Consider the following 27,790-nt stretch of genomic DNA (forward strand, 5'->3'; position numbering starts at 1 on the left):
TCTCAGTCACCATGGATACCTGTTAACTGAGAAGATGGTTTATTGCTTTGAACAATGTAGCCATGTGGAAAAGTAGAGGCCATAGGAAAAACCCACAGCCCTTAAAGCCCTTACAGACTTTCCTGCATTAATTTATAGACAAACTGATCTGTAACTGAACATGCATCCCAGGACATTGTGTGTAGGATTATGGCTGTCTTGTGTAGTGTCTTTTGTATGTTATTTTTATTTTATGCTTATTTTATGATAGCACCAATGGTTAATGTAACCTCACCTATACCAAGTTTGGGGTCTACGAGTTTGTATTTTGAAGATTTAAATTATTGTGTATATGATATGTCGATATCTGTGCAACATATCAGTATTACAAGAATCTTTAATAGTTTTATTCTTCAACAACCAATCCAGTTACATATGCAAACGATCTGCTAGAGACAAAGGATCGTAAAACTTCCCGTCCAAGAACTTAAGCGAACTTTGTCTGACCCGTGGAGGTGGGACCTTCACACAAAGTTAAAAGGCACTGTCTGTGTGACTGCCTTCTCTTGCTCCTTCGACTGACTCAAGACATCTCCTGCTGGGTGGCCTGTTGGCCCAGGCTGGCAGGCCTAAACCTGCACTACAGCCATGTGCTTACCTAGAAGAGAGAGGCAAGGCAAGGCAATTTTATTTGTATAGCACATTTCATACACAATGGTAATTCAAACTGCTTTACATAAAGAAGAACCAAATACATAATAATAAAAATGGAACGCATAAGAAATAAAAATAACAGTAAAAACAGAGAATGCCACTATCTGGATGGAAGAGTTAGGGAGTTTTTTGTTGTCCATCAGAGCGGATCTAAACGGATCTATCCATCAGAGCGGATCTAAATGGATCTTCCTCACACTGTAAAAATATTTGTCAGGTAGCTGTGCATTTAAACAGTACCCTTACAGACAAATCTTCCTGGACTAACTCTGTCAGAGCTCCATCCAGGAATAACAAATGCTTACTTCCTAATTCTCCCAGAGAGAACTCTTTCCCCACTACAAGAGTCAAACTAACCATGCAAGTTCGTCATCATTTCTTCATTCAACACAGAAGAAATCAAATGAAACTCATGGAACCATCACAAGCCTTCAAGAACTTCACAAATGGCTTCCACTGCAATGGCCATGCAAGTAGCGTACATTCAATGAGGTGTTTTGAAATGATACGCTGATGGTTCTTTTCGTGGTTTAACCCTCTGGAGTCTGAGGCTGAGTTGGGGCCCTGGAGAAGTTTTGACATGCCCTGACATTTGTGCTTTTTTCAGTTGTTCATAAACATATTAATGGAAAAGGTGTCATTACACTGTATTCAGCACGAGCTAGGCTACCATAATATGTGAGCAACATGTATGTACATGTTTGTATTTTTGAAGGAATAATGTTTATGCGTGGTTATTGAAAAAACAAAAAACTTAAGTCACTGAAATAAGGCCAAAAAACAAATATTAAATATGTGTTCACAAGACTTCTGGGTATTGGAGACTAGAATTTTTGCTTCAAAATGATGTAAAAATGATCCTGCCTACTCATTCATATAAAACAATATAGAGATTTAAATTTTGTAAGACACTTTTTGTCAAGACATGGAGGTTTGAATCCTCATGAATAATGCTGTGATTCACACCTGAGAAGACAAAGACCCGCATAATGACCTGCATAATGACCCGCATAATGAGCCCTTTCAGTCAGGTAGGCTATGTGAAAAAAACCTCTATCAGCTGTATTAACGTTAATATAATGTCCACTCTTGACAGAAAACATGATTTTTTGATCTCATGCATGCACGTTTTATTGCACATCATTTGAAGAAAATTTTGTATAGGCCTATCATAGTTTAAATTACAGTATCAGTCAAAAGATTGGATGCATTTCTATTATAATGTTTTTAAAAGAAGTCTCATGCTCATCATGCTGTATATCAAAAATACAGAAAAAACAGCAATACTGTGAAATATTATTACGATTTAAAATAATGTTTTTCTATTTTAATATACTTTAAAATATATTTCTGTGATGCAAAGCGTCTGAACATTCATGTTACCTCTATGACATTTCATATAGGCTTTTAGCTTAAAGCAGCACATTTGGAGAAATATTTATGGATTCTCATATGTTTATGTCAATTTTCTATACAGAGGAGTAATATTTATTCAATATTTATTGTCATCACTATGAGCGCTGGATACTGTGTTTTCAATTCATACTTGCAGCCGGAGGGCGCTCTAGTCCACAAATGACTCGTTATGAAGAACAGGCATACCATGTGACATTCCAGGAACTAACAGAAGCTTCCAGAAATCGCTATAACCATGGCTATAACATGCAGATAGACACTTTTGAAGATAATAAATACACAATTGCGACGATGTATACATGTATTGCCTCAGAATTTGCGTCTGAATAGTGCTCGCTCCGTGGGCGTGGCCGAATTAGTGGATAATGAGCTGACTCACGGACGTCTGACATGTCTCTCTTTTCATACAGATTACATAAACAGAGAATTTTTGTTTTCGATTTGACTTACACGATTTAAAACCTGACATTTCAACATTTCTTTACACATAAGTCTCATTTTTGTGTCATTAGTATTCACTAAGTTACACTTCATTTTCTGAGAACTATCAGATTGGACTTCGTTCAGAGGGAGACGACAGATCACGCATCATGTTAGTTTTCTTTATTTTGCAAAAAGCACAACATTTCGTTTTTAATCTGAGTGTACACAAATAAAAGAAGACATTCTATAGTGTCAATTGATATATTACTTCTGTCTCTATGATAAAAAAAATGACGGAGTATTTTAAGTCTGTTTTGCTGCAATGTGAAAAAAATCCTGCAAAACATGCCGGCGCGTTTCCGGACTCCAGAGGTTTAATGACTCTTTTCCATAGCTTCATTTCCTGTACCCAATTCCGGTTTCATTCTATCACTTTTCATTTTACCTATGTACATGTGATTGTGTTTTTATGTGTGTATTAGATTAGTTGTGTTCATGATTTAGTTAAAAAAAATTTGTGCACAATACATATTTGGTTCTGACTCCCTGCCTGCAAATAACTGTCACTTAAATGATCTTGATACATGCTCTTAACGCTGTAAATGCTAAGAAAGAATTTTCTGTGGCCATGAAAAATACCCTTTTCTTAGAATTAATAAATAATCAATACTGAGTGTTCACAGGATGATTAATTGATTGTAATGTTAATGTAGCTACATCAAGTTAATCTGATTAATTGATTTGAATATTCATAATTAATCATAAGTTATGAATAATTATTAATATTTCCCCTCTGAGCTAATTTGCTACAATATGAAAACATGTATAAAACTAAATTAAACAACAATCTCTTAAATATTTTATACATTTAAATATATTTCATTAACCCTTTCGCACATAAGTTTAAAATATTCTGTCTGACCCCCCAGCATGAGTTTTTCAAGGCGACCGTTATTTAGAACATATCACTTTGTTGTTTCCATGGTGACGCATCATTGCTTGTCATGTCACACACCGCAGCGCTATATGACTGATAATTTGCTTTTATTTAATTTTCCCTTTTTTATTCAAAATATTCACAAATTTGTTAGCTATAACATGAAATATCTGATATTCCGATTGTCAAATATGAGCAAGTGGATGTGTTTTGCTGTTTAAACACCTTTATAATGATCGCGTCAGTTGTGCTATACACGTTATGGGCGCCGCCATGTTAGTTTGTGCCGCAGGTTCTGTTGGATTTAAAACATGTGAATTCATCCACTTCTCCCGAAATACATGAAAGTAGGTTGGTGAACTGGGGAAGAATAGAGTAAACTTTAAAGTTACTTACACAAAGTGTATCTGATATGAATAAAACGTGTTCTCTAATTATAATGGAAAGAATTGTTATTGCCACTTCTATAGACATTAGTGTGTATTTTACAAACTCTAAATATATTGTTTTGTTTGTACTTATATGTATTTAAATGTCTGAAACCTAAACATTGTGTGGTTGAAAACACTGCATATTTGTGATATATGAAAAGCACATTTGAATGTGATCGTACGCTCCAGGGACCAGCCAAGACTGATCACACCGGTGTGATCATAAGCGTCAAAGGGTTAAACAATTTTATTTAATTTCATGAGCATTTTTATTAAACATGGACCTTTATTTAAATTAAAAAGGCTTATTTCTGCTATTGTAGGCTCATTTTGTAAATGTATGCAATTAATTTGGACAAGCAAAAACTGGGTGCTGGTATAGACGTACCTGCTTGGCCAGAATCCCTGATTGTTCCCAGCTGTTTCTCATTACATTGTAAGCCCCTGCCTTTATTAAGCCTGGTTCATTCAGTCACTCTTTGTGAAGTCTTGTATGTGTCAGCACTGCATTTCTGAAGGCTATGTCTTTAGTTATTTATGTTCATGGTTTTTGACTTTCTGCCTGTTTACTTTTCATTTCTCTGTTTTGCTTCTGTCCTGGGGGGTATTCCAGAAAGCAAGGTTAACTTACTGTCACATATACCCTGAACTCTTGGTTGATTAACCCAAACCTTGCTTACTCGAGGTATGCTGGTTCCAAAAATGTGTCCTGGAGTAGGTTTAGCCAACTCAGGGTATGTTCCTGCTTAACACACAAGACAATCTCAATAGAGCGACGAATCAATGATTCACCATGGAAACAAATGCTAAGAAATAAGTAATATAATTAATATAATGTAATAATGTAATGTAATTATATAACACACATCTGAATACCTCTTAAGCAAACTAACCCTGGAACATAACCATTATGTTCAGAAAATAAGTTGCTATGGCTACTTGCATACCTCCGTTTTTGGAACCTTTGCTGAAAAAAGCCTAAGGCCGGGTTCATACCGCATGCGTCAGCAGCGCGTGAGCGTGAACTGCAGCTGCAGAGACGCACGAGTATTCACACTGGAAGCGTTTGTACAGCGTCATAGCAGCTGCTCCAAGCTGCATATAAAGTGAGCATTACTTTACAAAGACAGCTATAAATTTGTTTTTATAAGTTGATCATTTATAAACTTGATAGTCTTCAAAGTTTGTTAACATGCAAGGTGTACAACACTCGCATATAAACGTTAAATAAAAAATAAATAGCCTTGTGTTATCCATTGCTGTACACAAATGAGGTAAGCTTTGTGTTTTACATCATCTGACGCATGAACATGTCTACAACACAGCAAACTCAGCGAGAAAAGCCAGCAATCTCAGGTTTGATTTGGGTATGCAAGAGCCTATATTGCTGTCTTTGTAATAACTAAAATAATGTTTATATATCATATTTTCTGGCTAGTTTAGTTTAGTTTTTTATAATACACCATACTTTAACCCAAACGGAATAATTAAAAACTAGTTTAAATGAGTAAATCTTCTATAAATATTTTTTAATATTAATTTTCTTTCCTGACATACTTCAATTCTTGTTAAAACACACTAGATATGCTTATTCTGTGCATTTTGAGCACTTTTTGTGTGAAATCATATTTATTTTGTCCATCAAAGGTGTACTTTCACTTTAATTGAGCGTTAGCAGCGCAGCAAAAATAGACCCAGCGCCGAAACGATCGCGGTACTGCTGCTTCTGCTCTGCTCCTGCAACACGCTGCCGCGCAGCCTCTGCGTGCGGTGTGAATGCTCTCATCTGTTAACATGGGTGCCGAAAAAAAATACGCGCTGCTTACGCTCCGCTGACGCGTGCGGTGTGAACCCGGCCTAATGCCTGTTGAGGCTGTGGTACATTTTTAATGGATGTTTGTTACCATCGTTTTTTACCATGGCTACTCATTGCCTACACCTGTCACTCATTAGCCTCTTGTTACCTTGTGTATTTAATCCCCAATGTTTCATCTGTTCAGTGTCTAGTGTTGTCTTTTGTTGGATGTTTTGTTGAGGTTCTCAGTTCTGTTCCCTGGTTTTCTCTTGCTTATTTTTGTTATTAATTTAAATAAAGTTCACCTGCATATGGATCCTGCCTTCACTCATCTCTGAGAGCACTCAGCATTACAGCATTGTTATTTAGATACTTTTGAAACATACAAACTATATAAAACATATGATTTTACTTTTATTTGCCTGTCATAAGTCTTCCAAGGGCAAAAAATTGCCTTTTGTATGAAAGTAAGACCCAAAAATCACTGTTCTTATCTGTCAAAATGGTCAAATCCTCCACAATTTGAAAAACTGCCACCTGAAGAAGTGTTATGGCAACCTTAAAATGCCATTTACTCCAGCATGTCTCGTGAACAAATTGTGACATGCAATAAAGGTCTTATTTATCTTTATCTTTTATCTTTTGAATGAGATATGACCATGTTCACAGAGCAGAAAGTTCCCTTTCGAGGGAACTCGCGCTGTGTCAGAATGACACTTTGGGGAATGCCTCCAGCGTGACAGTGTCTGAAGCAAATATCGAACTAGTCCGATCCTGATTGGTGTTGTCATGACCTCACATGTGCCTGCGTACAGCAAGCTACAAAGGGGAGCCAGCACACAACAGTGTCAGCTTTTGCTCTTCAGCAAGCGTTCTGTGTTGCTCTTGTCTGTATTGTCTGGTGTTGTTTGTCCCATATATCATATATTATATCATATATTATGGCGAGTCAGAGGCAGTTCAGGCAGTGTGCATCTCCCTGTCCTCGTTTTATTCCCGAGGGAGATACACACTCGCTATGTGTTGTGTGTCTGATTGGTCCAGACGCTACAAGTATTCATTATATTTAATGAATTATCTAGAAACTCACTCTCTCAAAGTTCTGTGAACCCATCCCCCTAAAACTGCAACTAGCATCCCAAAGGTAGCTAACACACAGGCAGAACTAGGTGTCCTGTTACAGGACACAGGAAAACTGATAAGAACTTTCACGATCAGAAAGAATTTTGCAGAGACTAGTGACTCTGACTTCATTCTTTCTGAGAAGGACAAATAAACCCTCTTAATCCTATATATTCTATATATATATAACCACTTGTATAAACATGTATCCAATTTTCCCATCTCATGACTTTCCTTTTATAGGGTTTATTATATATATTAATTCTCTCTTTTGAACTATTTTGGTATTAATGTTTCGGAGTTGAAAATTTATTGTTAACTAAAATCACATGGGTAGCATGTTTGGTATCGATGGACTCCAACTTCCGTTTCCTATTTGTTAATTAATGTTACATGGTGCTAAGTCTGTGACACATTAGTATTATAAGAATCTAGAAGGTTCTTCTCTCATTGTTCCAATCCAGTTTCTTAAGCTAATATCCTGCCAAAGGCACAAAGACTCGTAAAGTTCCATCCGAGGGGACAACTCCTTCTTGGCTCAGACACCTCAAGAGGGTGTGACATCTTCACCCTTTAAAATCACTGATCACAAGATCACAGTCTCTCTTCTTCTCTTTTACTGAGAAATGCTGATGTGAAGATGATGCTAAGAAGCTAGAAGCTTCTAAGGAACCCCAAGCTTGTGCCAGGCTTCAGCCTTGTCCTTCCATTCACCAAAGATCCTCTGAATCCAACTGGTTCTTTCTCATCAAGGATCAACTGGAGCCTCAACAAATTGCATCAGGACAAGTTTAATTCAAATTGGCAAGACATGCAAGTATCAAACTTAGTCTCATTATTTGATACATTAAGTATCCTTACCCCTTTTAAAGAAGGGCATGTTAGAACTAAACTGATGGTTTGCTCAAGGCTGTTGATCTGCTGAATTTCAAACAATGCTGTAACTCCTTGCTTTCCTGTATCCTGCTTCATCTCTCTCTTTCCCTTGGTAAACTGTATGCTTGTATGTATGTGAATGTTAGAGTAGTTTAAGTGTTTAGTCTAGTTAATAAAGTCTTGTTCATGTCACACGTAAAGTTGTCAGTGTTATATGCTCTAATACTGGAGTCCCTAATCGTGCTGATTTTGACTACATGCTCTGAGTAGTACTGTACAATAAGAATGTTATTTCCCATAACCTGGAAATGAACATTTCTTAGAATTAATCAACAATTAACACTGTGTTCATTGGACAACAGGTTAATTGATTGTAATATTAATTTTATTATATTAAGTTAATTTTATTAACTGATCCAAATATTTATAATTATTTATAACTAGTTATGATTAATTATTCATATTTCTTTTGAGCTAATTTGCTACAGTTTTATGTGCCTCGGAGCGGAGCATGCACAAGCGGCACTCAAGGGTGCTGTCTGTGCAAACTGTGAGCTGCTGCCGCTCAGAACGGCAGCTGCCCAGTGGCTTCTATGCTGGAGTTCCTCCAAAGCTGATTCTCTGATGGTCTTTCCCCGTCCACGCTGAAGGTCTATGTGGCGGCCTTAGCTGCCTTCCACGCGCCTTTAAGCAAGGGCCCCCTGGGGAAACACCAACTTATTGTTCGTTTCCTTCATGGTGCTCGGAGGATGAGGCCTGTCGTCTGAGCCAGGGTTCCTGTCTGCGACCTGACAGTGGTTCTGGAAGGGTTATCCCTGGCACCCTTCAAACCCATTGACTAGGTGGCAGAAAAATTTCTTTTGCTTAAAGTGGCCTTCCTGCTCGCTATTACGTCCCTTATTTTGTGTTTTTGGCACACAAAAAGTATTCTCGTCGCTTTATAATATTAAGGTAGAACCCCTGAACACACATGAACTGTTTTAAATATGTTTTAGTACCTTTATGGATTTAGTACCTTGAGAGGTTCAGTGGCTTTGCTCTCAATAGAGGCTTCACTGAGATATCGGATTTCATCAAAAATATCTTAATTTGTGTTCCGAATATGAACAAAGGTCTTACGGGTGTAGAACGACATGAGGGTGAGTAATAAATGACATTATTTTCATTTTTGGGTGAACTAACCCTTTAATAACTACTATTAATTTTGTATTTAATCATTTGATATATAATAGTTCATGAAGGCTGGAAATGAAAAACACCATATATATATATTCAGGTGTGCATAATTATTAGGTACATTTCCTTTACAGATAAAATGAGACAAAAAAAGACACTTAACTCAGACTGAAAAGTCAAAAATTATTAAATGCCCATAAGAAGGATGCAAATACTAATGCAATACTAGAAATTGCAGTTAAGGCATGACCATTGGACAGTGAAATGCTCATTGGGTCAGCAAGGTCAGACAAAAACAGGTGGAAAAGAAAAGACACATGTTAACTGCAAAAGAATTAAGAATTAAGGTGAAGAATTAAGTGAGAAACCATCAGCAACCCTTTAGTCTCCAGCGCCACCATTTTCCAGAACTGCAACCTACCTGGAGTCTCCAGAAGTGCAAGGTGTCAGGATCTCAGAGACTTAGGTTAGGTAAAGCATCCTAAAAAATGACCCCACTTAATAAGAATCACAAGCTGAAGTGTTGTAAAATACATGAAGACTGTTTTTTTTTTTTTTATAGGCTTTATAGGACAGATTGAGAGTGACTCTTGAAGGACCAGCACCACATCCTCTTGTACCACTTTTTTTGTGAAGAATTTATCTTCCAGAATCTGGCAGTAAGTTTTGGTTGTTCATTTTTAGTCCATCTCTGCAAAACAGACTTCAGGATAGGAGATGGACTAAAAAAATGAACTCCCAAAACTTACTGCCAGATTCTGGAAGATATATTCTTCACCATGTCCAACCATAAAAACAAGTCCTCACATACATTTTGAAGGTGCGAAGGGAGACAGTTAACAGTCCTAAACCTAGACTAAAGCCCTGGTCACACTAGACTTTTAGCACACAACATTTCTAATGAACACTGCAATGTTCACAAAAAGTCATCACATTTTGTGCCATCTTTTTTTAAAACATAATTCAGCATATATGCAGTCTACTCCACTTTACTGCAACTCAATCCTGTAGATTTAAAGTTTGCATTCTTTTATTTCAGCTAAATAGTCATGCTGTGTCGTATCAATCTTCTATTGGTCACAAGTCTTCACGTGATACGAATTCCTAGGTCAGAGTTCACCAAACTTGAACTTTGGAATGCAGCAAAATGTGGAACTTCTTCGCTTTCCCTGCATTTTCTGTCTCCCACATTTGGACGCGTATGAATGGAAGTCAATGGAACGAAAAGTGTAGTGTGACCACCCCTTAAGTGAACTTGCTTTCAACATGTTTAGGCTTGCTGGTTGTGTGGTCTCCCGGCTGGCAAGCCAGGGTCCCCAATTACTTCAAATGCATGCCAATCATTCCCCCCAGCTGTTGACCCCAAACAAAGCCTTTTCTCAGACACCCCCCCCCCCCTCCTCCCCCCTCCTCCCCCCTCCCCCTCCCCCCTCCCCCCTCAGCTGTCTACCACAGTAACCCAAAACAAAGACAGATGTGAAGAAAAGTATGAGTTACTCGCACAAGCCAAACAAAAACCTTCGAGGAGTCCTTCGTGTTTCTGTCTTGGCTTGAAATGCACTTAAATTCTCTGGACAAAAACATGGCAATCTTAGCCAAATCTCAACAGATGGGTCTGCAAGATAGATTTAACATTAGTCCATAATGATTGTTCAGTTTGTTCAGAGTGATTCAAGATGCTTCAATGACATTTCACACATCACAATTGAATGTTACAGATATCGAAAGGATAGTAAGCAAATCTTAAAAGCTCAATACCTGCGCAGTGTCAGCAAAATTAACCTGTGGCCTCTAACCCTGACCCTGTCTGATCTGATTTTGTAGTCAGAACACCTCCTCTAGGGGTAGAGGGGGCCCAAGAAGCATTTGAGAAAGAACATCTCCTCCTATTTCAGGGGTAGAAGAACATCTCTTTCAGAGAGTTAGATGAATTTCAGTCTGCAGTACTGGATCTAGAGTCTGGCTGGCTTGACCTAGCAGGAAAGCGATAGTGGTAGATCCAGCTAAGCAGCAATGGCAGCCTGTTGTACATCTTTCCGCCCCCACGTGTGGCAGCCAAAAAAATCCTAATGACTCCCTTCATAATAATCATGCTAAAGCTAATGTTTACCTGTGAGGCGCGGTTAGCGTGACAGGTTAGTGAATACTGCTGATTAGAGTTTGACAGGTGGATATACCGTAAAGACTTGCTGGATGTGTTTATTTGTTTATGAATTTTTGAATTGGTGACAGCTGTGAAGGAGAGCTAGTATACAGGTTTTGTGTACAGTGTTAGGAGAGCGGTAAACAGAACTGCTTACTATAAGACAACATTTACTTAATAGTAAATTAATATACACATTAGTGTAATGGTTTGATCAATTAGATGTCTGAGAAAACACCTGACTAAGACCTGGTGCTAAATCACTCATTACTTTTTCATACATTTTTCTCTAAAAATTGTAATTTCTTTTTTTTTTTTTTTTTTTTTTTTTTTTACTTGAAAATGCCAGTCAACATACAGCAGCTTTTCTATATGATGACATCTACATGAACAGTTTTGCACCCCTAAATTTATCTATAAATTCACCATCAAACTGTCTTCCTCACAGGAACAAAATGCTACCAAATAACAAGAAGATGACTGGACATGATGGAAACAGTTAAGTAACACACACAGGATGACCTTTAGAGTCGCTGTGGGCTATGGCTACCTAATGAGTCTTGTTCTCTGGATTACCAACACCAGTTAACTGGCACAATGGCTGAGAGGATGAGAAATATAATGTTGTAAATTTGTCTGTTCTAGTCACGTTAGAACACACCAAAACCTACAGGGAAAAAGCAGATATGTACAAACACAGGATAGCTAAAAATCGATTGGACATGGATAGACATTTGAGATTGTTTGAAACATTTCGCAAAGAAAAGCACATGTTTTCCATGTGCTTGTGGGGCCAGATGGATGAGGATGAGATGATTATTCACTCGGCACTAATATTTTGTTTGGCAAGGTCACATGAGAATGTACTTAAAATCATTAACAGAGTTGCCAGTCTACTACAGCTGTAACCAGGTGTAATATCCAAAAGAAAAGTTAATGGACAATACCAAGCACATATCAAAAGAAAATTATTTCGCAGAGGATTTTTCAGTTATGTTTAATTAAGTATCAACTTTGTCATTGATCTTTCTCTAAAACTTCACAAATCAATTTCTGAGATGTAAAAGAGTAATTGGATTTTTACATTTTCTGAAGAAAATGCACATCCATGATTGCCATGATGTTGTGGTGTTGTGGATTGTTGCTAGACTATTGCTGTGTAGTTGCTAAAGTGTTCTAGTGTTTTAAAGCAGTGCTCTGTGGTTGCCAGGTGCTCTGGCTAGTTTCTGGTAGTTGCTTACCCTCTGCAGTCAAAAGAGCCCACCCCCCATGTTTCAATGATATTCTAGTCTATTAGAAATGTCCGTATGTGGCCCAAGATGTTGGGATAGGCATCCCCATGACGCTTTAGAGGACAAAGTGGTTTGAAGAATGGACGGACCTAAGTTTGAGCAATAGCAATAGTGATTCTTTCCTTTGGCAAGTACTGGTAATATAATTAATGTGGATAACATTTCTGAGATTACTTGGTCTTGGAAGAATTTGATGAGAAAATAATTGAATCAAACTGAATACACTGACGTTTATATTCGGGAAAATACAGTAACTCTGCAAATTTAGGCATAGTTTTTCACATTGTTGTGATCTGTAAGGTTGTAAAATGCACAAATGTATTTACTAAGATTGTTTTTTTTCTCAAGATTAACCTGAGAAGCAGTTCAGACTTCAGCAACAGTCTCCACAAGTAATCTCATTGGTTTCTATGAGAAACAATATTATCAAGCCACAATATCTTAGAAAATAATTTAACTATAAATGTAGGGGTAGCAGAGTAGGACACACACAATATCGGTGCATACAGTAGCGTGCGTGTGGTTAGCATTAGTAAGAGGTTTAATCACGGAGCTCGACACAGGTCAGCTGCTCAGCGATGGTGACTGTGTGACTGGCACAGCATGGGTGCACCACAGAACTCCACATGACTCTTCCTATCGACCTCACACCATGGCACTGAGAACACCAGCACCCAGTGACAGGTACGAGAGCTGTTCCACTCTCTAATTTGGGCTTCCACTAAAAGCCTTTTCTAAAAGCATGCAAACATAGACCTTAATGATGTGTTTGTCCAGACCATAAAAGGCATAAAAATGGACTTGAGAAGATGGGAATCCTAACATGCTTTGACTGTAGGGGTCAGTAACGTAGCATTTATGGTTTTTATTGTAAGATGCATGACAATATAATGACACAGCATCCATGACGCTGATTCTATGGATACAATGATACATCGATCTTTTTCATTTCAAATAGAAGACCAAAATGCTTTTTACAAAACCAATTAATCTTAAAATACCAGATAAATTTATTTTATTTATAGAGTTATTTATATTTGCTGCTGACATAAATTACATAGCTTTTCCTATATATTAGTGACTCTCGTAAAGTCTAAGTGTACCTTGTACTACATCTAGAAGTACTGCAGCTGGTGCCTATAGGAACTAAAGACTCTTTTCACAACTGATGCCTATAAAGGAACCAGTTACTTTAGTTTAGTCCTTCAGAACCAGTAGTACCTTATTTTTTTTGTTACCAAAACTATAATTAAAATATAGCCGCATTGGTGATCATCGGGGTCCAAGGACAAATGGCTTGTGTAGAAAATACAGTTATACAATGTCCCTATCTCTTTTCAAATAAAATCTTTAAGTGTCTTTATGGAAGTATTATTCTATGTACTATATTAAAATAAACAAATAATATTGTCTCTTTCCTTCAATTGGACAACAATACATACAGTCATGTAATATATATATATATATATATATATATATATATATATATATATATATATATATATATATATATATATATATATATATATATATATGTATGCAAACTGATTATATTGTTTGGTTGTTGTTGTTGTTTTTTTGAAACTATAATGAATTTATATAATTTTTTTACTACAAGTCCAGTGACTTGCACCAATCATGATTTTTCTTGGCCGATTCAGTTTTTTTCCACATTTATGTTCTGTCTACTTCATTATCATGGACGTTTAGTTTGTTATTTTCAGTCACATGTGTTCCTTTGTTCAGTTTCCCACCACTCTATCCGTTGTCATGGTTATTCATTTAATGAGCACAGCTGTTTGTAATTGTTCATCACCGTTTGTGTATTTAAGCCCTTAATTTTGATTCACTCTTTGTCTGGTATTATTTGTGCTAGAGTATACGCTGTTTGCACGACACACTGTTTTGTTTGTTGGATTATTATATTCTCAGTCATTTAATAAGTCTTGTATTATTGTTATAATCATCTTCCTTGGAGGACTTTTAAAAAGTAGGTTTTCAAAGAAATTCTAAATGGTAGACAGCAATTTTGACCAAATGCAGCATAATTGGTATCATTGTTCTCAGTATGACTCACTGAATTACACTAGTTTCATTAAAACAGACAAAAATAATTAAGCTATTAGCATTCTTGGAAATTTCATTATAATTTGACCACAAGGAGGTCTCGAAATTTGAGTACCTTCAGGGCATGGTGCCACTGATTCATAACAAGTTTCTTAATGATACAGTAATGCGTTCGTAAAATACAACATTTTATGACAAAATTTCAAATGGTCGACACACACAATGGCTGATATGGAAATTGGGTATCATTTGACTTGGCATGCTGCACCAAATCTAAAGAGGGCCAATTTTGAAGTTATGAGCAAAAAAGGCATTTTTCATATCTCCTGACCACTAGGTGGCACTGTGCTGAAACGGTGCAGGTATCCTCAGGTCATGGTTGTCATAACACACCAAGTTTGGACTGCTTGCGTTAAAACATTCCAGAGATATAGCCTCATGTTCTTTGTCAAATTTGTCCGTATGGTATTCGAGAACGGTTTGACTAATCAACTTTCAATTTTTTTGTCGGCATGGTCTAAAGATGATCTGGCTCAATTTTCATGAAAATCATAGCCACAGTCTAGGAGGGGTTCAAAAAAAGAGAATTCAGAAAATTCTAATTGGCGGAAACAATTCATAACATCATTGGGTGCAATCATATTGAGCCAAGTATGCCAAATTTCACAACTTTTTAATCATATGGTTCTAAGGGCTGCCATAGACTTCAGGAGTGGAAGAAGAAAAAGAACACTAAACGATAAAATAGGTGACTATGCACCTTCGGTGCTTGGCCCCCGGTAATTTTAAGAAGAAAATCAGTAAAAATACATAGGGTTCTGGCACCTTTGGTGCTTGGACCCCTAATTAGCCTAAACATCTTGCCAGGAATATACCAGGCTTGGAGACAAAGATGTTGGTGAACTAAAGTGTGAACCCAGGTATTTACTGACACAAATGGAAAAAGGATAAAGGCAGGATAGTCAGTTCAATTATGGTATACTGGATGGATAATATCCTTTTCTCTTTTATGAGGGTGAAGGAGAAACCACACACAGGGGAGCAGGTGAAACGAAGGCACACACACATTAGTGTTGCCAGTAGCAACTTTTCACACTGCTTAAGAAACTTTTTTTTTCTTTCAAAAAGCGAATAGTGAAAAATCTTTTTGGACCACTGGTTAACATTTAGTCAGTCACTACATCATGTTCAAATCATATATATCAAATCATATCAGTATATTACTCCCTAGTTCAGTCTTAAAGACTGAAGACTGAGTGTAATCATGCACTTAACCTAGCCTAACCAAAAACAACTATTGAGACAATCAATTCATCTGCCATCAATAAACCATAATTTACAAAGTAAAAGACAAGTCCTTTTCATAGCAATGCATCTAACCTGACTTCTTGCTGTGTGACTGATAATAGATAATAAAAAGTGTAGGATCTGTTATTGTATCAGTTTGTTTTGTTTTTTCATGTTATGCATCAAGCAGTGACACTCTAATGGACTCAATGAAAAAGCAATGCAACTTTTATAAAAAATAAAATAAAAAAAAAACCTCCTAGTTTGATGCAAGCACAATGAAACAGCAAAAGCATGAACTCCATTAAGGTATATTCTGGGTTTGACTTGCCTACGGTTTTGAGAGCGACACCCAGTTCATGCAATAAATGTGCATGCATGGTTCATAGCTCAGGGTTTTTACAGTCATTTTATGGGTTTTTTTAGTCATCTAATCTTGGCTGTAGTCACTGATCATTTTGGCCCACAGTCCACCCAAAGCCCTCTGTGGAAGAAAACAGTCTGTGGTGGGAGACGGAAAAAACACATGACATGGTAGTGCCACTAATTAACGTCATTTCATCAATCCATGACCACCAAAAGCTATTCAGATTCCATATTGGCTTTCCGGTTTTGCCTGGCTGTGCTTCTGTCTGCGATGCCCATCACTGCATTTCCAACAACAGCCTACATATCTACAAAACACACAGCTGATTGGGTTATGGTAGGAACGGACCAGCCCTCTCTTAAAAAATTGAGGCAGACCTCCAAGCTGTGGTTGGAGCCATTCTACCAGAATATTGAGCCGTTTGGATGCAAGTGTGCCAAACACATTTAAAGACATTCCCCAGAGCAATAACACCATATAATCAAGGCAGGGTTGGGATGACTCCTGCGGGAAAAGCCATTCTTAAAGCTTGTTGAGGAAGCCATTGAGGTAAAAAAAAAAAAAAAAAAAAAAGTAGAAATTTAGGAATGGCTTTATGTTTTTCAAGTGGTTACTTGAAATGTCACGAAAGCCAAAGAAATGTTCATAATCTTAAGTGTGTTTATAGTACAAAAGTTACACAGTTAAGCTGTCTAGTAATGATACACACGTTTGTGGAGTTGTGCCTTTAGAGAAAAAAAAAGAAAAAAAAAACATTATGTGCCTGTTAAGTGAAATGTTAACAATGGCATTTTAACTTTGATTCAGTAAATTGTCTGTGGGTGTGTATACAGCCTCTGAAGGAAGTGGTCACATGTGAGGATCTTCAGTTGCAGACACTGCTATTCTCTGGCACTGAAAGGCGATCCACCGCAGCTCAGGCAGCAGCTCTCATCAACATTCCCAAGCACAAGTCTAGTCAAGAGATTAAATCTGAATTCTTATGCAGCAAAATGCTTCTGTACAGGGGCTTTCCTATGAGCTGTGGCCAAAAAATGTCATTGCAAACAGATCAAACTGACCACAACTACTTTTGAATAAAACTGCTGCTCTGTTTACCTTCTCCCTGTTTCCTCGTCACACAGCTCTCTGTGCTCATATCTGTTTTGCCACTCATTTCCCACTGTCCTAAGGTTTCATAAAGGAGCAGATGATGACTGAAGAGCTGTGCACTTTTACAGTAGTGACTGCACCCCCTGGTGGAAACATCAGGCACTGCAAGTACTGCCACACCTATAACAGGACCTATGACAGGTTCTGACAAAACATGACCCATTAATTAGTTAAACTAAATCAGAATAAATGACAGATGAATTACATGATGGTTGATGCACAGATTTAATTGCATATCTAGAAATGCAAGAGGGCAGAGGCTGAGTGCTAGAAGCACAGAATTTCCTGTAGAAATACTGTAGAAGCCTTGGGACTGTTCTGACCTTGTTCTGGCTGGGTTCCGGAGGACGGAACTTCACTAGATCCAGAACTGGTTGAGCCTTCATTACAGGGTTATAATGCACATACACATGCATGTTGTTGCAGCCAACATCTTCAACACAGTGTTTTGGAATACGTACAGTAAGTAACAAAAGTGCAGCTGTGGTTAAAGAGACTACTAAACCATCATAAGCTAGAAAAGTGTCTGAAACTGTAATTTCAATTTATAAATATATTCAATTGAATAGTTTCTTGCTAATGAGTGTAAATATATTTCACCAGTCTTCCTTTTAAATTACAAAAAACACAATACATCTGTCATAAATACAAATGCAACTGTTTTGTGCTTCACATTATTTAGAAATTGTAGACACTTCATACATTGTGATTTACATCTCTGTTTATATTAGAATCATAATTTAAGTGGGAATAACCAGCATCTCACACAAAAGTCATAAATATCTTCCCTCATTTCAATTCAGGTTTACTTTTAGGACAGCAGTTCTCCACATGTGACCCCAGTCTGGCTTCCATGGGAGATCTGCATAAACTTGTCAAAGCCAGGCACAAAAGAATTTCATTCCATGGATATTCAAGGCTTATTTTCCCCATGTTTCCCAGCATTTAACCTCTTCCCATTTCTTCCTTCAGGCTGTCTGAAGTGAGCTCTAAACCTAGACAAAAAGTGTGCAGCCCTGTAGGCTATTACCTTGTTTCCAAGGAACATTCAATGGTCCACCACCACACTTTGTCCCCAACCATCCAAACCTGGTCTCCCTGGGATTGCTATTAAATGAAATACAGCTGAAATAAACATTGGGCACCTGCCGCAACAGGCTAGATGGGACGGGTGGTAAAAACTAAGTCTTTGCATTCTTGTGGCCAGGATGACAATTTCAGCAGCGGCTCAACTAGGCAAGGAATCCCACCCAACCCTCAGAGACGCAGACCGAGGTCAAACAGAGACTGTGTTTAGATTTCACATATGCTACACCGCACTGGGGAAATTGGGTATGCAACAATGACCCTCTATTTAAGTAAATCAGAGCCCAGAAGATGCGGCATGTGCTTCATGGAAGGTATTTATTTGCACTTTAGTAGAAACAAGTGTGACAACATGTCAAAATATAATGATTTCATGCTGGCTTTGGCACAAATGGCAAGGTTGAAAAGACATAAGTGTGGTTTGTGTCGATGTCTTGGAGAGTACACCTCCCTTTCACTGACTGTAGAGCTCAGCAAAAAAGTCTTAGCTATCTGGAAAATGACACCCATATCACCATTCAAATATTAACACTCATTGTGTGAGATAAGAAAGAACACCCATTATGCCATAGTGAAATACATCACTAATGAGTTTCCTATACTTTGTTTTCATGACCCGATAACATGGAAGTACAAGTGATTTCCGTCAAAGTAGACAAAGTGCTGAAACTGGCAAAGTTTGAATACTTTTAAACAATGGCTAGTTAGCCTCACATAAACATGACAAATTGAATGTTAAAAATATCAAGGCATTTATTAGATGAAGCCTCTTGACACAGCATATCTGCTTATTATCAGACATTGCAGTGTATCTTTTTCCATGTAATGTGCCAAAAAACAAGGGGAAAATATTCTTAAGAGGCTAATTGCAATTGATAACAATCTTTCAGATAAAATAATGGAGACTATAAATCTTTATATGAAGTACTATCCCACCCATGCTAACACAGGCCAGCATTTATTAAATTTATTGACTTCCTAAGAGGGGGCAGAATAGGCTTAGACCCAATCTACAACCACTGCCGCCCAACAAACCGGTTTACTGCTTCATAATGTTCAATGGGCCCTGAGGGAGCCACTCCCGCCCTGGCCCTTGATTTGCCCTAACAATATCCTCTCCTTAGCACACCTTTTTACATTGAATCTTCCATCACTGTTCGCCATGGAGCCAAGAGAAATAATGTTACAGTGTCATAAACTTTTCAACAGTTGTTGAATGTGAAAAAATGTTCTACCTTGTACATCACTACAGATCCTGCCACACTGGATTAGAACACCAGGACAACATCAAATGCCCACCTGTCTGTGGACTATGTCCAAGAATTTTAGATTATATGTAACAACTCATTTAAACCATAATTATCATTGTAGGCTAACACATATTTTGTTACACATTATATTTTAAGAGTTTCATATCAGTCAACGTCGCTACTTTTACCCTTGTTTACGCAAGTGACAATGGTTCAAAGACGATGGTTTAAAGTTAAACACAAGTTTCTCGAAACATGAAGTTCTGGTGTGACCGCTGAAAGGCGCGTAATGGAAGAATATCAATAAGCAGAAATGAACGCGTCATAGAGGAATACATTCCAAAGGCGTTCCCGCTGTATTACAATTACCTCAATTAAAATTATGCTAGGGGAATGTTTATAGGGGGAACTGGGGAAACTGTAAATTCAACACACATTCTTGAACTTGCGCTTATTAAACTTAGTGAGCGAGTAAAATGGGTGCCAAAACCAGTGTTTATGCTGGATGAAGAAATATTATCTGCGATCTGAACAGACGTTTTGGCCACCAGGTTAGAGATCCTCGTAGCTTTATTGTTAACAGCTGTTGAGAGCTGCTCGTGTCTAGTTTCATTCCTCTACAAGCATCTATGAAAAAAGACAAACCTGACCGGCTTGTACCTGCCCGTCACTAAATTAAGAAATTGATAAATGTCCTGAGTATTTAATACGTGTGTAAATAGGGGCGATATCTTTAATGAATTTATAAATAAATTAACTGGAGAGTTCACGCAAACATCACGTTGTTATAATGAGAACATTACTCACACTAAATCGCAACTTTACAGGTTATGGAGCGAACTTTACATAACTTTTCCTCTATTTTGCTGAGTCTTTTTTGTTTATGATCTTTGATTCATCATTTCACATCTAACTTTTCATATGTCTATTCATTAAAAAACTTGAAGCTTGAAAAACATTTAAAGCTTGCCTACCCGAAGTAAGCTGTGCTCGGTCCGGGCAAGCTGATCAGATGCACTATAATGGCAAATGATAACCATCCCAGGAAAAGGTGTCCATCCAGCATTTTGTAGCGGCTCTGGGGCAGCTCATTTCGTTCGTCCTAAGTTGCTGTGTAAAATCCTTGCTTGTGAGAACGGCACTTCTTATACACTCCGAGGATTTCTGCGCCCCTCCCATTTACTTAGAACAGGAGAGAGAGAGAGAGTGAGTGAGTGAGTGAGTGAGAGAGAGAGAGAGAGAGAGAGAGAGAGAGAGAGAGAGAGAGAGAATTGAATTTGAATTTCAAAAACCCTTTATTACAAATTTAAAACATTGTCCAGTCGGTTAACACATCTGTTAAACAATAATCAAAACAGAGAAGACAAAATTATCTTAAGAGGGAAGCAACATGCAAGTTGTCATCAATAATCTCACACAAAGCCCGCTTATAACACCAAATCAAATCAAAAGAAACATTCATAGCTTTAAAATATTGAAAATCATGAACTGAACTGATCATAAACTGAAATAAAAGCATTAACTGCAACTGCACCATGTAAAATTCTCCACTGTAAGAGAGAGAGAGAGAGAGAGAGAGAGAGATGGATTTACATTTTGTCTATTTACATTTGCTGTTTACCTAAGCATTGCCAATAATAATTGTGTTACTTCTACTGTAGAATGGAATTAAATGTACAGGTTTTCTGATGTAGACTTCTACGTAATCTCTATACTGCCTTTTTAATTTCAGACAAAAGATTTAGAGCTGATGAAAGATATTGAGCACGCTCAACCAGCATATTAATATTTTCCCCATTATTCATGTTTTATTTGGTTATCGCTTACTCAGTAGAGTCAAAAATCTACTCATGTCCACAGAGACCGAGTATTTCTTTCATTAATTTCTGAGAGGACATATTGGCAAAAGTTCAGTGGTAGTGAACAATTACAGGTAAATTATTTTGTATTAGATAGATTTTGCAATAACTAGACGAAACATTTAATAAGAAAGCAAAAAAAAAAAAAAAAGATATTTGGAGTTATAAATCTTGATGAGAGATTTGTTTTGGCAAGAGCAGAGGAGAGAAGGTTGTCTATTCTTGTTTGAAAGCTTTTTATTGATGAGCAATGAAGGAAATATACACCACTCTCCTAAAAAGCTCATCTAAAGCTAATCTGTTCTGCATTGAAGTAGATACCAATTATTGATGCACAAAGAATGATGTGTCATTAATACAATGTCCTTAAACATTAATGAACCCAGTTAGAGCTGAAGTCACAGATGAAACACAAATCTTGGCATCAATATCCACCCCTTACACATCTTTGTTTTGGCAGTGAAAGGTTGGAGAGATAGGGATCTGTTGGGCTGGTTCCAGCTCACTCTTGGGTACACCTGGAAGGAGCCCTTGACATGCTTGACATGACAGCCCTTGAATGCTGCAACAATATGGACCTTTTCAAACACAAGGATCACAGTAGCAACAACAGGTGGGCTACTGGAATCTTTTGCCAAGTTTCTGTTTGCTAAGCATGTTCTGTTCTGCTGGATCATGACACAGGTAAAGAACAAGGGTGTAATGGCATTATTGAGGATCTACCCAAGCAACCACGAGGCAATGACGTATGCTTTGTTGATACCAGATGATAGGGCATTCAACCTCACAAATTAAAGAACTGGATTTAAAAACTAAATGGCAAAGACAAGATTCCATAATTCATATAAGCCTGGGTCCCTTAAAGTCAACATAAATTAGGGGCCAAGCACCAAAGGTGCGTAGGCACTTATTGTAATTGTTGGCATTCTTCTTCTTCTTCTTATTCTTCCGCTCTGGGAGTCTATGGCAGCCCATAGAACCGCTTGTGGGAAAGTTATGAAATTTGGCACACTGATAGAGGATAGTCTGAAATGTCAACATAGCAAATTTGGAGTCTCTAACTCAATCCCTCTAGCGCCACCAACTGTCCAAATTTGCACTTTTGTGCTAATACCTTTTGAACCATAATGGCTAGAAACAAAATTATCTCCTCTGATTCCTTGGCTCATGCCGATTCGATTGTACCCTATGACTTCATTTTGCATCATGACAATTTGTCCACCATGTTGAATCATGTGAAAACCTACTTTTTGGAACTTGTTCTATTTTCATAAAAATCAAATCAGATCATCTTCAGACCATGCTGGCAAAAAGTTATTAAAAGGGCTGAGGGCTTATATACACAGCAGACAAAGGGAGAAACTAACTAGACACACCTGAACTGAGGAACCTAATCACTTAGAAACCATAGAAACAAACATGGAGAGAATAGAGGAGAACTGAATTAATTAACAGACTAGAAGATTAACAGGAAAAGCAACACAATAGGTGTGTTAAGCCCTGGATACACTGCACGATTTTAGCAATCCTATAAGATCATTACTTTATCACACTGTGCGACATGGATCTACTAAACTTGGGTACGACATGCATGTAGACTGTACGATGATGACACCTATTGAATCGTAGGCTACGATGCAAGTTTCTATAGAAGAATAAAACGTCATCAGCATGCGCTAGTGGTAAACAAAACACCATGTTGAATCACACTTTGGCAGTTGTAGTTTTTATGTGTGCTGAAAATAAGAAGTAAGAAGAAAATAGGCGAAATAAGAAGGCAAAAGAGCTTGAGGTAAGCAGTTTTAAGTTTTGGGGGGGGGTTCTTCCAATCTCATGTTAATCTTGAGTACCTATAGAGTAGTATAGCATCCTTCATATTGCCAAAAAGTCTTTAGTTTTATCATATTTATGAAAGATACATACACCGTACCGAGTCTTTCTGAAAACAGCCGAGCGCCTGGAGGCGTGTCATGTGAGTGGAGATAGAGTGACGAGCTGTCTAGAGTACGCGCAGCTTTTGTGTAGAGATCGTCTGCAAGCTATCAATGGTCAGCTAAATTTAAACACGCAATACACCATCGCATTATCCATGGATAACTTTTGAATCACTGTAATGAATATAGCATATAGTGAATGATGAATAATGAATTTATGAATTCACTACGTTCGTATTGTTTACATTATATGCACTTATGCACCTATTGCCAACAAAACAGACATTTGATGCAGTTTTACTCACCACCTGTGGTTCCGACTCATGACCAGGATCATTATCGCTGTGACCGCTCAATCTTTCAGTTTCAAACGATCTGTAAATCCAGCGTAGAACTGGGCCTTGTTTATGAAACCATAAGCGCCGATCCTGAGGGCTTGAGCAGCCACGGAAAATATATTCTCCATTAATTTTAACCAATAAAAAAGTGATTGAAACTATCAGTTTCTATGGTTATTTTAATAACCAATATCGAGAGTGCATCAATGTAATGCTTGAGCACAAATTTCTCAGCTCCACTGGGTTCTTTGGGAAGCAAAGTTATCTTTCCCTCACAACCAAAAACACACTTCTTTGGTGACATTGTTGATTTCATGGTCTGAAAACAAAGTGACAAATCTTTCTCGAGCAAGTCCTGTGACTAGTGCAGCGCTGCTGATGACTTCATAAAGCCGAACGAAGCACATTGATGGGCGTGCTCTTGCTCTCTCGCTCTGGTCGATGTGCACGTGCGTACTCTTCCAGGAGAAGTGCCCGTACAAGGAAAATATTTTTGTCACAGAAATACTCTGTCATACGTCCAACTCGTGTTTTGAAACTTTGGCCATGTTTAGCATGAAAATCCAACTCTTTAACAGAGTAAATAAGTCAGAATGCATGTAATAGCGTTATACCCCCCCTTTAAGTTTTTGCGCCATGTCGCTTTGATTTCATGTCGCATTTTTATTGGCTGGTCAGTAGACGTAGGTCGTAGCAGCAAACACACTGTGTGTTGATCATGCTGAATTTCTGACACTGTCAGAAAACTATCCTAGGCTATCTTTGGTCGCAAAACTGGGAAAACGGCCATCTTTGAACCTCTCTTTGAACCTTGTACGACATAAGACCACCGATTAAGAGCCACGATCACAGAAATCGGCATGATTGTTTCATGATAGAAATCTTTCGTCTAGGACAGCCAAAAATCGCGCAGTGTATCCCGGGCTTTAGACATCGGCTGTGGCTGGATGCAAACGATCAGCAAGAGTAGCCGCATGCAGTCAGGGAGGAGCTGAAAAAGGAGACGTGAAGTCGAACACTTTCTCCTTCCTGTAGTGACGCTCGCGCAGCTTTTGCATACTTTATCACAGTTGAAGTGAAATAAATGCAATATTTGACTAATACACAGATGTTTCAGAGACATTTTCATTCAATACTTTATGTACTGCTTACAGCATCTGTTTTTACAAGAATAAAGTTCAATATAAGCCTGTACTATTCAAATACTAACCCTCTACCGCACGCATTATGGTAGACCTATAGACAAAAATATTTTTGACTCTTTTTCTTTTCTTAGAATGGCTTAACTTGAAGTGCTGTAAAAAAAAAAAAAAATGGGGGAAAAAAAAAAAGGAAAAAAAAAAAAACATTTAAGGTTCTTTATGATATTGTAATGATGGGTCGGCAGAGCGGGGATCCATTTGCAAGCTTTATTAAGAACAGTATTTACACAGGTAGACAGGGGCAGAGGCAGGAACATAAACAAGGACAGGCAATGGTCGAGGCAGGCGGCAGACAAACAGAATCAGGGTACAGGCAAGGATCAGGGCAGGCAGCAAACAATCACAGTCCAGGAAACAGGCAAAGATCAGGGCAGGCAGCAGAGAATCACAAAGAATAAACAATCCAACCGGAAACCAGGAAACAGTCCACAAGAAAACGCTTAGAAATGATCACAACAGCAAATCAAGACTTCGCCCTGAGGTGGTGTGTGTGTGAGTCCTTTATAGTCCAGGTAGTGTGCTAAGCTGTATGTGGCAACTGGTGATTGGTGTGGAGTGTGCATGTGATTGGCAAGGAGGATTATGGGAAATGGTCACAATTAATCAAAACAGATAAAAACAAAATTAAGAACTATCACTTTACTGCATTCTTGGTACATAAAGTAAAAGACAACATCTGTACAGATATTGTACAGATATATAATATTAGGACTGTCAAACGATTAACCGCGATTAATCGCATACAAAATAAAAGTTTGAGTTTGCATAATATATGTGTGAGTACTGTGTGTATGTCACAACCACCGGTTCCCGCAATACACTTCCCAGCATTCCCTCTACCCTGCACCTGCATGTCATCACCTTCACACGCACCTGAAGACCATCATCATCATTAACACTCATTTGGACTTGTATTTAACCACTCACCTTTCCCACATGTCTTGGTCGGTGATCGTTCGTATGTTAGTGTGTGTGTATCTCCAGTGTTCTTGTATGCTCCTTTGGATTATCTAGTAAAGTTTGACTTTGATCTTATACTTCTCGTCGTGCGTGTTCCTACACAGCTAATTGTAACAGAATTACCGACTGCCCTAAATGGATGAATGGGCCAATTTCATCACATTGGCTCAGGAGAGCCATGACTTTTTGGTTTATTCTTCACGTTTTTTTCCTTTTTGCCGTCAGCAGCCAGCTGGAGGATGAGGAATTGAGGAAGTTGTACTGGATCGGGGCGAGCTACAATGGACCTTGTGAGCTTCCTGATACCACCGGCTTGAACTAGAGGGAGGCCATTCTGAAATGCGTGGAGTTCAAGCGGTCCCGATCCGGAACCCCTCTGTACCCAGTTCCCAACCAGAGACCCACCGCCGATGGAAACGACGACCCCGCCGTGACGTCAGAGCCCGCGCCAGGAGGAGCGACCGAACCTGACATCACCCCGGAGCCTGAGGTATTTCCAACTGAGGAGAAGTTTGAGTCGGGGGTCCCTTTCAGCGGCGAGGGAGTAGGTGTCGAGGACGTTGAGCTGGAGAGAAGCCCCGCCCACCCGCCCGTCACTGAGAGTGAGTTCACCAACAACAATACTACTTCTCAGCTGTTTGAAAGCTCTCTATTGGACTTATCAATTCCCACCAGCCTCTCTCTGCCACATCCTCTACTGGAATGTTCTACAGAATCTCCATCTCTGCCTTCTTCCCTGACCCCAACCAAGTCTGCTGTTCTGCCCGAGCTGTCACCCATCAGTCCCGCTACACCACCATCACCTCCTCTCAGTGACATGGTTAGATCGCGGGACCACTGTGAGCCATCTCCTCCGGGGCGTGAGGATCCCGTGGCTCCGCCTCCAACATCTGTTCCCGTCTCTCCTCCTCAACCCGTCGACCTGACTCCTTCACCTACGCTCCTCCCTCCCTCGTGGTCTGCTGGGACCTTCGAGCCATCGGCTTCGCGGAGCTGCCTCGGATCGTCGACTTCACCTGGGTCGGATGTCACATCGCTTACGCAACGGACTTCCGGGCCGTCCGTTGCTCTCCGGCCCTCCACCCCTACTGCTCCAGCTAGCTCCGCCCTCCCTCAGGCTCCGCCGCCGCCCTCGGTCACTCCAGCTACACCTCAGCCCTCAGGACCCTGCATCCTCCTCGGATGGTCGTCGCTGTGGCTCCATCGCGGTCGCCTGGGTCGTCGTCATCGATCCGCTCCATCTGTCGTCCATCTGCGCCGTGGGTTCCTCCATCGCCGCGGCTGCCTTTGCTCGTCCCCAAGGTGGCTCTGATGCCTTCACCACCATGGCTCCTCCCTTCAGCGCCGCTGCCGATGTACAGCATCCTGGTTGGGGACTGGGCCTCCATCAGACTCATCCTACAGCTTCACTGTCCACCTCCTGAACCCCCTCCGGCCTGCCCCTTTGGATGTTCCTCTACGGCGCGAGGATGCGCCTTGCCGGAGGGGGGAAGTACTGTCACAACCACCGGTTCCCGCACTTCACTTCCCAGCATTCCCTCTACCCTGCACCTGCACGTCATCACCTTCACACGCACCTGAAGACCATCATCATCATTAACACTCATTTGGATTTTAACCACTCACCTTTCCCACATGTCTTGGTCGGTGATCGTTCGTATTTTAGTGTGTGTGTATCTCCTGTGTTCTTGTATGCTCCTTTGGATTATCTAGTAAAGTTTGACTTTGATCTTATACTCCTCGTCGTGCGTGTTCCTACACAGCTAATTGTAACAGTGTAATTAATATGTATGTATAAATACACACAAATTAATGTATATATTTAAGAGAAATATGTATGCACAAAATATTTTTATTTATAAACAAACACAATTTATGAAAAAAAAAATACATATACTTGTAAATATTTCTCAAATATATACATGAATGTGTTTGTATTTATATGTACATAATTACACACATGTATTAGGCAAACTCAAACTTT

General features: G+C 38.9%; 1 protein-coding gene across 1 annotated transcript in view; it reads right to left on the reverse strand.

The window, feature by feature from the left end:
• The window catches only part of wnt9a (wingless-type MMTV integration site family, member 9A), a 156,021-nt gene extending 135,386 nt beyond the window's left edge, over positions 1-20,635 (reverse strand). Inside the window, exon 1 of the mRNA XM_051878650.1 lies at positions 20,488-20,635. Within this exon, the coding sequence (XP_051734610.1) occupies positions 20,488-20,579 (92 nt within the window). The 5' untranslated portion in view covers positions 20,580-20,635. The remainder of the gene's footprint in view (positions 1-20,487) is intronic.
• Between the last annotated feature and the right edge of the window lie 7,155 nt (positions 20,636-27,790).

Source organism: Ctenopharyngodon idella, chromosome 2 (genome assembly GCF_019924925.1).
Source record: "Ctenopharyngodon idella isolate HZGC_01 chromosome 2, HZGC01, whole genome shotgun sequence".
Taxonomy (NCBI): domain Eukaryota; kingdom Metazoa; phylum Chordata; class Actinopteri; order Cypriniformes; family Xenocyprididae; genus Ctenopharyngodon; species Ctenopharyngodon idella.